A 12,016-nucleotide genomic window follows, 5' to 3' on the forward strand; every position below is an offset into this window, starting at 1 on the left:
GAAATGTAACGACAGAAATATAATGATGGAAATATAACGATAGAAATATAACGATAGAAATATAACAATAGAAATATAATAATAATTGGAAACACATGCACAGAACAGATGTGACACACACACACACACACACACACACACACACACACAGCCATCTGCTATGAAGAAAATAACACTAATTAAAGGAGAAATCCACCACATTTGCATATTTAAATCTATAAATCTAATTGAGCACCTATGGGACATCTAACGCCACCTTGTACCGCCACAGACCAGACCAGGACCCCCCTGAAGCCCTGATCCAGGTCCCTCATCCCTCAGCACACCATCCTCAGGCTCATCAGGACTCAACTCAAGACTTTACAATCATTCTGAATCCGGCCCTCGACGGGTTTCATCCACTGGTGTTACGTGGTTTTCTAGAGGATTACATGTCGATGCTGCGACGATAAATGGTGCGTTCAAAGTTACGGGTGTGTGAGCAGCCAGAAATGTTCATGTCATGATTTTTTAATGTTGGACCACGAAGGCCGTGTCGTATCTGTGAGGACGGGAGTGTAAAACACCGGAGAGTAAAAGGTTCAAACCCCCAAACCCAAGACAGCGGAGTGGAAGAGTGCTGGTGTGTAACTGCTTATTCTTTTATGGGACATATACACACACACACACACACACACACACACACACACACACACACACACACACACACACGTGTAATGCATTTTCTATGGAGGACCCTCCGGGAGATGCACTCTGGAGGAAACCTATTATCAGGTTCAGGAACAAACACACACACACACACACAGACACACACAGACACACACAGACAAACACACAGACACACACACACACACACACACACACACACACACACACACACACACACCACAGAAACCAGGCTCTCTTCCTTCTATTTAAAGCTCTGACACAGCTGAATGAACTAGAGCGGAGCAGCAAAACAAGCAAACACACACACACACACACACACACACACACACACACACACACACACACACACACACACACACACACACACACACACAGTGCAGATGCTGCTCTAGGTGAGAGCAAAGCAGCACGCTGATGATGTCACACGTGAAGCCCGGGGGGCGGCAGCACGATATGATGTCACACGTTGACGTAAAGGAGTTTCAGCAAGGGACGCGCTTTTGACTTAACCTTCCCTCCGTGTCATATAATCTCCTGAATCATGTGTTTCTCATTCTGCTGCTAAATATATATATAAAAAATACCCATTTTAAAGGAAACTTGAAGGCAGATGAAAATAAAAACGTTGTGGAACAATGGCTGGCGAGGCTCGGGGGACGGTTTTCATTTCAGCAGCACATTCCTCACTCATTAAATCAGCATTTCAGCCTTTTGTCTGGGGGGTAGTGTGTCCAAATGCATGAATTCACTGGTGAACACAATGAGAGCAGCTGAAAACACGACGGAGGACGCATGCTGAAGGTCCAGAGAGAGAGAGAGAGAGAGACAGAGAGAGAGAGAGAGAGAGAGAGAGAGAGAGAGAGAGAGAGAGAGAGAGAGAGAGAGAGAGAGAGAGAGAGAGAGAGAGAGAGAGACAGAGGAGAGAGAGAGAGAGAGAGAGAGAGAGAGAGGTTTAACATTCACCAAACTTGTGTGAACATTAGGTGGGTTTGCAGCTTCACTCAAATAAATGTCCATCATTTCAGTAATCAAATGTTTTAATGTATCATCCTATAAAACACTCATCCCTCACTATTCTATATAGTTCTATATAGACGACTGTTGGGAACTTAATGGAAATATGAAAAAAACTTGTTCAGACACATCTTAGGTCGTTAATTACGTCACTTTTACTTCTACTAATAACTACCGACATTGTTCCTTTGTTACAAATAAAAAGGCCTTTTGTTTGTTGTAGTGGTGCTGCATGTCTCAGGCTTTTATTGTGAAATATAAGAATGAAATAAGTGCTTTATGCAGCCGTTCATAAAGGAATCATATTTTCACAATAAATTAATAGATTCAAGAACCTTGTATTTCATTCTCTGCTCACATTAAATCTATAATTTTCATGGATTTTTCTCAATCACTCTCATCTGTCATGTTTCTTTAGTGCAATGCATGATGGTCTATAATGGTTGCATCCTACTTTTGAAGATGAATTATGGGATGCTTTGAGTCAATATATATGTATTATTTAGTTAATATTACTATTTATTTTAGTTATTATTATAAAACTGTATATGTATGGCTACACACACGTATATAAAGTGTCCCTTTTTCCATTTATGGTATTTTTTAAAAGTTTATTTATGTTCTTGACTGCAGTACTTTTTATTGTTATTGTTTTACTCTTTGTAATTATTGAAAATTCCTTGCATATGAAGACGTACTTGGCAAGAAAGTCTCACTGTCTCACTAATTTATCTGTTGTGCCATTTTCTGAATCACAACTGCAGAAGTCATTTACTTTAAAGTTTCCAACATAAGAAGAACATTCCCAGCGTTGCAGAGAGACGGAGAAGAAGACGGAGGTCGAACCGACCCACTAATTAGAAAGAACGACGGCGAAGAAAGTCAAGCAGCTGAGCTTTATAAGGCCGAGCCGCAGGCTATTTTTAAAAAAATGAAAGTGACCGCCAGTGTCTTGCGTGGCATTTCAGCCACAGTGTGTGTGTGTGTGTGTGTGTGTGTGTGTGTGTGTGTGTGTGTGTGTGTGTGTGTGAGGGCTGTTTAAAGAAATCCTTCTGGTTCAGTGGAGCGTCGAGATGGACGGACGAAGACCACAGAAATACCAAAGGTCAGATACTAATGGTGAATATTATGTGTTTTTTATTAAATATTACAATACTTTTTATTTGTATGACGTATTTTATGTCATGTAAATATTGTGCTTTGTATTCGAGGAGACCAAAATCAAATCAAACCTTCAGAGCCTCAACACATCCGCTAGACTCCATGGAAATCTGTTCAATAGCAGTAGTTTGGTGGCTTCCACCATTGTTTTGTGCTACGGTGGAATTCAAACAAGGACTGTTGTGATGTTACTGAAGCAGAAGATTAAAACGTGAGACACAGAAACGGAGGACTGTCGACGTCATTTGTCACTCTCACCTCCCGCTCGTCTCTCTTTGTCTCCCCCCCCCACCTCCCCTCCCCTCCCTCCCCTCCCTCCCCCCCTCCTCCCCCCCCTCCCCTCTGTTGAGTGCTGATAACAGGCCGGTCCAGTGCTGGGATGTCGATTACAGGCCCGGATGTAAGAAACAGACGGCAATGCTTTTGTGTCTCACTTGGTAATGATCGTGGAGTGTGTTGGTGCCTCTGTGGTCTGAACTCAATAACACAACGTTTAAAAACGAGGAAGGACGACGCAGCAGGATACCGTACGAGTGTCTTTCAAATATATAATAATAATAATACATAGGTTTTATATAGCGTTTATATAGCGCTTTTCTAGGTACCCAAAGACGCTACTACGATATTATCCCCATAATCTAAAATGTGTTTGAACTCACACTGGGATCACATATTTGATATTACATCACAGATATGACACATCTGTTTTAGTGAACATCCTTTTTTATCATCAATAAGGTGATCATGAATCATGAAGTCTCCCTGATAAATAAATAAACAATAATATAAACATTGTGATATTCTGTTATTTTTAATCGTGATACTTGCTGATGATGGTGAGCTTTTAAAGTCATTGGTGATAATATTGATGATTTTCCTGATAAAATGATAATTCAGCACAACTTATAGTGGGTGTTTTTTTATCCCGATCAGCAGTTTTATCGTTCTTACACTCTTTAAACGTGTCCCTAAAACTATTAAGCACAAATGCTTGTACATCTCTTCTTTAAAGTCCCACGCCCCAAGAAATACACAGATAAAATTGAACACATTGCAATAAAAAAACACTCACAACAAGTTGATTGTGGTGAATTTCCATTATTGGTATAATCATAAATATCCTCAGGAATGACTCACTAGAAGTGAAAATAGAGCCTGATTTAAAAATAATGTAAGGATGTAAAAATGCTTATTTTTTATTTAAAAAGTTTCTTCACTAAAAGAAATAAACATATTTTGTACGTTACAACATGTATACATATATAAAAAAAAGTGATTCCAGGATGTTTTAGTGCATAATTGTGTTATGCTCTGTCTCAGGAACCAGTGGGTGATGATGTCACTGAAAGTTGTTGGTATTAGTACGCTATAAAGAGAGAGCTCCGCCTCCAGATGGACTCTTCCAGAAATGTTGGCTTTTTGGATTTAAACCAAACAAAAGTGTCCATCCGAGCTCACAGACCTGCCCTCCGTTCACCCCACGCATCTTTGTTGCTCTTCCATCCTCATCTGGATGGCCGATGTACACACACACACACACACACACACACACACACACACACACACACACAACCACAAACACACACACACACAACCACACACACACACACACACACACACACACCATTAGAGCACAAGTGGGCAGCCAGTGCAGCGTAATTGAGAGGAGATATAAAGGCGAAGTCCCGGGAGGAGGCCCGGAGCTGCCGAACTGAAGGACACTAAGTCGCTGCAGTGAGTCACACAGCGAAGCTCGTTCTGCTGTTTAATATAGAAAACATTAGATATTAAATATATTTAAATCTAATCTAGAGAAGGTTTCTTGGGAAGGGGTCGCCATCACGTTGTGCTGCGATCGCGTTCGTTCTAAAAATACCACAATGAGTGTTTTTTCCTGATATTTTTATAAAATTCTTTACCAATTAGTACCTATCTATTCTGTTTCTCCAAAATCTCATTATTTATTTTATATCATGATGGAGGATATGCTTCATGATATATTTTCCTCATTTCTGGGCTGCATGTCAAGGAGTCGGGGGTCCGAAACGGGACTTAATGTACGAAATGAACTTCATGCTGGATTGAAGAAACTAGAGATTGAGACCACAAACTTCCCCTCTCTCGTTTTTTTCTATAGTGGCTCTAATACGGCGTCATAATTTATAGATTTCCATGCAATCAAACTTCTTTTTGAAACCCGAGGAGTCGCCCCCTGATGGCCAGCAGACAGAATGCAAGTTTGAGGCACTTCAGTGATTGGCTTTACTTTTCTGACCCAGAAGTTGCCGTCCGGTCTCTCCTGACTTAAATGCAGTAACACAAACCCCGTTAACACACTTTTGTTGATGTTGAGAATCCGCCGAGTGCCTTTTAACACAAGAGACAAGTATTTAGATGGAATCGGATCGATAGATGTCATTAAAGGTTTAGTTCAAGTTAGCGTCTCCCCACAGTCGGTCAGCAGTAAATATTTAATCAGCCAAAAGTGCATCACATGAGTCACGGGTACAATAAAAGTATAGTATCATTGTACTTTATGTTCTTTATGATGATCCAGATATTGTTGGAACAGTTTGAACTCGTCTCCTATTTGTTCCAGCAAATGTGTTTGTCGGTCCACAAGAGCAAGAGCAGGATATCCTTTCCACACACACACACACACACACACACACACACACACACACACACACACACACACACACTCCAAAAAAACACACAATGCACCTTTCACACTAACATAGTTTCTCCATTATCCTGCCAACCAGAATGACTTTCTAACTCAGTTAAAATGCTGTCTCTGTCTTCGAGGATCCTCACAGATCTGCCGTCTCTTACTGTCTGTCTATGAAAAGCCCTCACACACTGTCTCTCAGTCCTCATGCAATAACACACACACACACACACACACACACACACACACACTCACAATAAACTGCATCACTTGAGCCGATTGGCTAAAAATACACAACCTTCCTTTCTCCCTGTAGAGAGATGCCCTCTCAAAATACCCCCTTCTGCTCTCGCTGCAGTTCCTGAGCCGAAACGACCCGAAACGACACACAAGATATATTTAAAAAAGTTTGGGATTAACCTCCACATCGGCTCCTACGACGGAGCAGCTTTCAAAATGAGTTTTGAGATACCGGTGTGTGAGATAATTAGATAAGTGACATGGAGTGTGGAGGTCACAACTCTACGGTTTCAGTCACTTTTGATGGTTCAGGATCACTTTTATTTCCCACAAATATTTCAAATGAACGGAGTGAAAAGTGTTGGAGAGTGGGAACCGGTAATTCATGTGGAGAGAAGACCTAATGGTTGACAGCTGAAACGTGTGATGGTGTTTGTGTGGTTTGACTTCAGCAGTAAAAACCTCTGAAGTCTCTCAGCAACAATAAAAAACACTGTTTCCACAAATGCATCCAAATATTGTCACTTCCTATTTGGATGAATGTAAACACATGCACAGCAGCTGAAGTGTCATTATATGTCCTTTTAGAAAAAGTTAAGAGAATTGCGTTGCAAAGCGTCTTCACCACGGCGTGCTAAATTACAACGATGTCATTGTTACGTTGTCGTACGACAAAAACAATAACAGCTTTGAGCTCCGAAGTAAAGTCAACCTGCTGCATTCTTCTGGATCGGGTTGGTTTTAAAGTTGATTGTCTGCCAAAGCATGCTTTAGATGAAGTGTGTGTGTGTGTGTGTGTGTGTGTGTGTGTGTGTGTGTGTGTGTGTGTTCTCCTCACCTGGGCCATGGTGTTCAGCAGGACTTGGGCTGGCTCCTGGTCCTCAGCATGGCTTGTGAAACCTCAGGTTGGTTGTCGGGGGCGACGATGTTGGGGGAGTTTACAGTGTTACAAACACACACACACACACACTCACACACACATCACCTCCTCTTCCTCCTCCTCCTCCTGTGACAGCTCCGTCCTCTGAAACGATTGCTCTTGGAAAATACAGTCCTCTTTCTTTTTCTTCTTCTTCTTCCTCCTCACCCCTCCTCCTCCTCCTCCTCCTGGGTGGGACCTCCTCTTCTTTTGACACAGAAGGAGAGAATAAGTCAGAGGAGCTTATTCCCTTTTATTCCTGTACGCTCCCGTCGTTCCTGCTTCAGTGTCTGGTTGGTTGTAATCTGGGCTCACACCACCACACACTGCCTCTCTCTCTCTCTCTCTCTCAGCTCCTCCTCCTCCTTCCTCTAAACCCTCCTGGTTTTTCCTCCCTCACTGTACACAGCATTAGTGGGGAGACGGAGGGGAGGGTGGAGGGATCAGAGGGATAGAGTGTGTGTGTGTGTGTGTGTGTGTGCATCACGTGACCTGATAGTGTAGTAGGATTCCCCCCTTCGGCAGCTGTCGCGCTCATTCCTTCGGCGTTGCTCCACTATGAGCCTCCTCATACACGCTTCCATTGATGACCGGCCGGTAAAACTGGAGCCGTCGACTTCCATCCAAGGCTTCAATGTCTGGGGGAACAATTAGGAAACACATTTAAAGCTGCAGAAATTAGATTTAGATTGTTTTATCTCAAACATGTCAAAACGAATACAGAAAGTCATACAGAAAATGAAATATTACACAACTAGAAAGCTCAGAATCAGAATCAGAAAGGAGTTTTTTGCCAAATCATATGTACATATATATTTATAAACAATAGATAGTAAACAATAAATCAAAGTACTGCAGTCAGGAACATAAGTAAAAGTAAAAAAAAAGAAAAAAAGGTTAATTTCCAAAAATAAAACAATAAAAAGAGACGTGTCCGTAAAGGAGTGGGAAGAAGTACACACTTAAATCGAATCAATGTTTTAATAATAACGAAGAATTAAATGATTATCTTCTAAATCAAAGGTGATAAATCTTTGTGGAGACTCTGAAATGTTCCTGCTTCTATTTCCAACACATCCGAAGATGAGAAGACAAAGAAAACACAAGATATTCAACATAAAAACTAAATAAAAAAACTAAATCAGCATCAATTTAAGAAAACGACACAAAGCGAGGCACAGAAATCACAGCGATGCATCTGAAACATTCTGTTATTTAATAGAAATGCAAATCTAAAACACACACATGAGAAACAGAGTAACAGGAGTCAATGTATCCTTGAGGAATGAGGAAAAGGACATCCTGTGGTGCTTCCCTTTCAGCTGTATAGCTGGAAACTCCCAGCTCAACAACAGGAACGGGCAGGCTGCCTCCACCACGTCGCCCCACTGTTCTTAGCTTATAGTGCTCACAGGCACAGTCGGGGAATAAACCTGACTTATGTAACGTATGGCTGCTGGTTTCTACTAATTAATGCTACTAAACATCAAAACCTTGAACACAGCCTCAACCTGCATTACTCAGTTTAACTGTTTCGTTTTTCTTTTTTTTTAAAAACAACCTTGGAGTCCAGTGAATTGTTATGTGGAGCACTGATTGATCTCAGAAGCTTGATATAGGTCTGAATGCAGCAGGACAGAATCCTTAGAAGGTCGATGCTGCCATCTAGTGTAACGTGATTGCTCATTGACTGTATGGCAGTCAACAGAGTGATCCACAGAATACATTTCCGACTAGGAATGGGATGATACAGGATTTTAACACACACACACACACACACACACACACACACACACACACACACACACACACACACACACACACACAAAAGAGCAGGAGAAACAATGAGCTAAAAAGTCAGTAAAACGACAATAAGATACAAAAAAATGAAAAAATAAAATACAATTATAAAGACTAGAATTTGATAATGTTAACACTGTTTCAAAAAATTAACCAAAGCAATTAAAAACTGAATTCCTATTGTTTGCATTCTTGCTGATGAGGCTTCGCTTCCCACACAGAACGGTAGTATATGCTAGAAGTGGCCGGTAGGTGGCGGTAATGTCGGTACCACTGGCTAATGTTATCGAATGGTGACCGAGGAAGAAGAAGCTCGAGCCTCTCTCTCAAGCTAACGCTATGTTTTTAGCATCATGACAAGTTGACTCGACCGCAGCTGTGGAGCTTTTAACGTTTAGCAAACCGACAAACAAATAAAAACAACATCCCGCAGCTTGTGTTCTCCAGTTAGCAGTTAGCTTTTCTCCCTGTCTGTCTGTTTCTATGAGCTGCTAGCTAAGCGAGCTAGCGAAAGCTAATGAGCTAACTATGCTAATCCAACAGAAATGAGAAAAGGTGACACTATCAGCGGGGTAAGTGCAATAATAAATCTGATTTTATGTGTAAACAGACGCGTTTGTTCGTGTTACGTTGCGATATTTCGTGTGGTACAATTACCCGACGTGTAACGTTAGCTAATTGGTCGCTAACTACGCAAACCTAACGTGTAAAATATACGAATCTAGTGACGTAACACATGGAGAAGCATGTTTTATTTTGTCTCAAAACCTCAATCCACAGTCGATTTAATTGTTCAGTTATTACTGGATACATACCTGTGTGTTTTGGGAGTGAAATCGGGTCCAGCTGATCGTTATTGTATTTCACACAACACAAGTCAGATTATCTTTAACGTTTTTATAAGAATATTCAGGATTTTACACCACAAAATAATTTTGAATAAAAACTCTGCAACACCTGTCAAAAAAATAAAATATAGTCAGATTATTTTTCATTCAATGGTATCAGATTATTCTACCTCTTACCTCATTTTAATTATGTATTACTTGTTTTAATTTAAAAAAAGGGCAGACAAACACATACAGACTAATGCAATCCAGGACAAGAAACAAATACGTTGTTGGGTTTTGATTGTTTGTGTTTTATTACATTTAAAAGGTTGCTAAATTAAGCAGGTGTGTAAAAGTGTAATGTTCCATCTTAAATCATTTATGTTTTTGTGTAAATGTAATAAACCAGTCTGAACACCCATGCAGCATCCTCTTTGTTAACCTTTTTCCCTTATGTAACCCCAGATAACATTATAACGCTATGATTTCTGGGTAATTCCCTCAAGTTAAATTTGCAGAGATGTGGAATCATGGATAGCAGAAGGTTTGCTTGATTATTAAAAACGATAAAATCATATTTCTGCTGTCTTGTCTGCAGTCGTGACCAGATCGATGTGGGATCTGAGGACACGGGAAGCTCAGGTGGAGATTTATAAGGACTGACAAAAACGTCTCATGTCTACTTCACACACACTCGCTTATCTGGACTCTCGCCACGGAGAACACCTCAGCATGGTGAACACGGGGAGGATGGAGCTGCTGCGAGCCCTCGTCAGCGAGCGTCTGTCTGCAGCTGCTGAGGAGATCTTCAGGATTGTGGAACGAACCATTCTAGAATATGAAAAGGAAATGTCCTGTTCAAAGTGGGTGGTGGACAGTCACCACAGACTGCTGGATGTGGCCAAGTCTCACACTGAAGGTCAGTTTATCAGAAGTTTGTCTATAAAGGGCTAATGGGATGAATGAGAATGATCCAAAGCAGCTTGTGAAATAAATGTGTTCTCTTTGCTTCAGACTCTCTCCAGATGTCTGTGACGGATGTGAAGCTGCAGCCTGCTGCCAGTGTGAATGTCAGCGTTTGCTGGGAGGAGCCGGACAACGCCACGCTGGCGCCCACAGAAGACGACATGAACAACTCCCCTCCAGACTCCTGTGAAAACGATCAGGAGATACTGATTGATATTGGACACGACGAGGATGATGAAGAGGATGACGATGATGTGAAGCTCCTCAAAGTGAAGAAACCATTCAAATGTCCCGTTTGCTTGAGCAGCTTCTCTTCCAAAAAGACGATGGTGCGGCACATCAGAAAGCATCCGGAGGAAGATTCGTCTCTTTACCAGTGTCAGTTCTGCGATCGCTACTTCTGCCACAAGTCCGAATTCATCATTCACACCAGAACACACAAAGGCGCCAAACCGTACAAGTGCCAAGAGTGTGAGAAAAGCTTTGACGACAGGGACGGTCTGCTTATTCACAGACAGAAACACACAGAGGAGAAACCATATCGATGTTTCAGTGACGAGGCGGAGGCAGAAACTCACCTCGCTCCAGGAGAGCTGGCCGGCAGACGGGATTGCATCAAGACATTTCCCCTCACCATCACTCCCTACGGTAAAGACGAGTTTGATCAGGAGTCTCTGCAGCCTCTTTGTCTTTACCAAATCCAGACCGTTGCCGATATAGATAAAGACTCCTCCGCCGCGGTGACAGTTGACCACATTAAAACAGAGCCAGCTGGAGCTGATGGCGGCGTTTCAGACGGCGCCACGGAGGATCAGTTGCTCCTATCAGCGCCCCCGAAAGAACAGGGTGAGGCCAAACAGCTCAATTTGAAAAACATCCCGCCGAGAAGACCTTCAGGAAAACCCACCGAGCTCGTCGTTCAGCTGGAAGCGGGAACACCGCAGAAACCCTTCAAGTGTCCTTATTGCACCAAATGTTTCTCCTTGGCCAAGACTTTGTTACGACACATAAAGATCCACACGGAGGACAAACCCTACCAGTGCCAGTTGTGTGGGAGGAACTTCTGTCAGAAGTCGGACCTGGTCAACCACACGAGAGTTCACACGGGCGAGAGACCGTATCAGTGCCAAGAATGTCACAAGTCGTTCACGCAGAAAGGCAACCTGGTGGTTCACATGAGGAAACACACGGGAGATAAACCGTATCAGTGCCAAGAGTGCAGCTGTAGTTTTACCAAGAGGTCCTATTTCGACTATCACATGCAGAGCCACAGATCGTTTGAGGGGTTCACAGCTTTGCCCTGAGGCTGGCCATCAAACAGTAATGGGTGAAATGGGTTTGTACTGAAAGCTGAATGTCATAATCTTATTTATTATTAGCTTTTATTCTTTATAACATAGTTCTGAGTTAAATCCAAAGTTTTTAGCTGTAAAGTTGACCTTCAATTATGGAGCTAACTCTGTTAGCAGCTTCACACCAGAATCCAGATGGATCCAGATCCAGTAAGGGTGCTGTTCTGCTGCTGCTGCTTGTGTTCATCAGATCCATCCGTCCTATAAAATATCCTGCAGCAGAATAACAGATAAGCTGTGGACAGACACAAAGCTGCACACTCACTCACGGACACAAGCGACTAATCACGTTATTCTCTAGGTGGAGAAAATTAAAATCAATGATAATTGTAATGTATTAATATACAAAACATACAATTTAACACGCTTTCCTTAAAGCTACCATTCATTTAAA

At 41.9% G+C, this 12,016-nt stretch overlaps 3 protein-coding genes across 6 annotated transcripts in view; 1 reads left to right on the forward strand and 2 right to left on the reverse strand.

Moving 5' to 3' along the window:
• LOC311033201 (rho GTPase-activating protein 23-like) overlaps positions 1–6,740 on the reverse strand; it is a 39,206-nt gene extending 32,466 nt beyond the window's left edge. Inside the window, exon 1 of the mRNA XM_084040462.1 lies at positions 6,594–6,740. Coding sequence (XP_083896588.1) covers positions 6,594–6,602 — 9 coding nt within the window. The 5' untranslated portion in view covers positions 6,603–6,740. The remainder of the gene's footprint in view (positions 1–6,593) is intronic.
• A 209-nt stretch (positions 6,741–6,949) lies between these two features.
• cabcoco1 (ciliary associated calcium binding coiled-coil 1) overlaps positions 6,950–12,016 on the reverse strand; it is a 31,083-nt gene continuing 26,016 nt past the window's right edge. For 2 of the 4 annotated variants that reach the window (XR_014599242.1, XR_014599243.1), the window contains exon 6: positions 6,950–7,312. The gene's annotated coding sequence lies outside the window, so the exon portion shown is untranslated. Of the gene's footprint in view, positions 7,344–11,734; positions 11,836–12,016 lie in introns of those variants that run through there. The other 2 variants (XR_014599244.1, XR_014599245.1) reach the window with 2 other exon arrangements.
• LOC311033215 (uncharacterized protein) lies at positions 8,775–11,575 on the forward strand. Its single transcript, XM_084040485.1, has 3 exons — positions 8,775–9,046; positions 9,903–10,223; positions 10,319–11,575. Exons 2-3 carry the CDS (start codon positions 9,980–9,982, stop codon positions 11,572–11,574), a joined length of 1,500 nt encoding a protein of 499 aa, XP_083896611.1. The 5' UTR covers positions 8,775–9,046; positions 9,903–9,979; the 3' UTR covers position 11,575.

This window comes from Eutrigla gurnardus (assembly GCF_963514095.1).
Source record: "Eutrigla gurnardus genome assembly, chromosome: 22".
Lineage (NCBI taxonomy): Eukaryota > Metazoa > Chordata > Actinopteri > Perciformes > Triglidae > Eutrigla > Eutrigla gurnardus.

Bases quoted from the DNA above. Each gene is read 5' to 3' on its own strand.
- LOC311033215 (XM_084040485.1), top strand. From the start codon at position 9,980: ATGTCTACTTCACACACACTCGCTTATCTGGACTCTCGCCACGGAGAA. The intron at 10,224-10,318 runs GTCAGTTTATCA...TCTTTGCTTCAG, and splicing joins GGCCAAGTCTCACACTGAAG to ACTCTCTCCAGATGTCTGTG.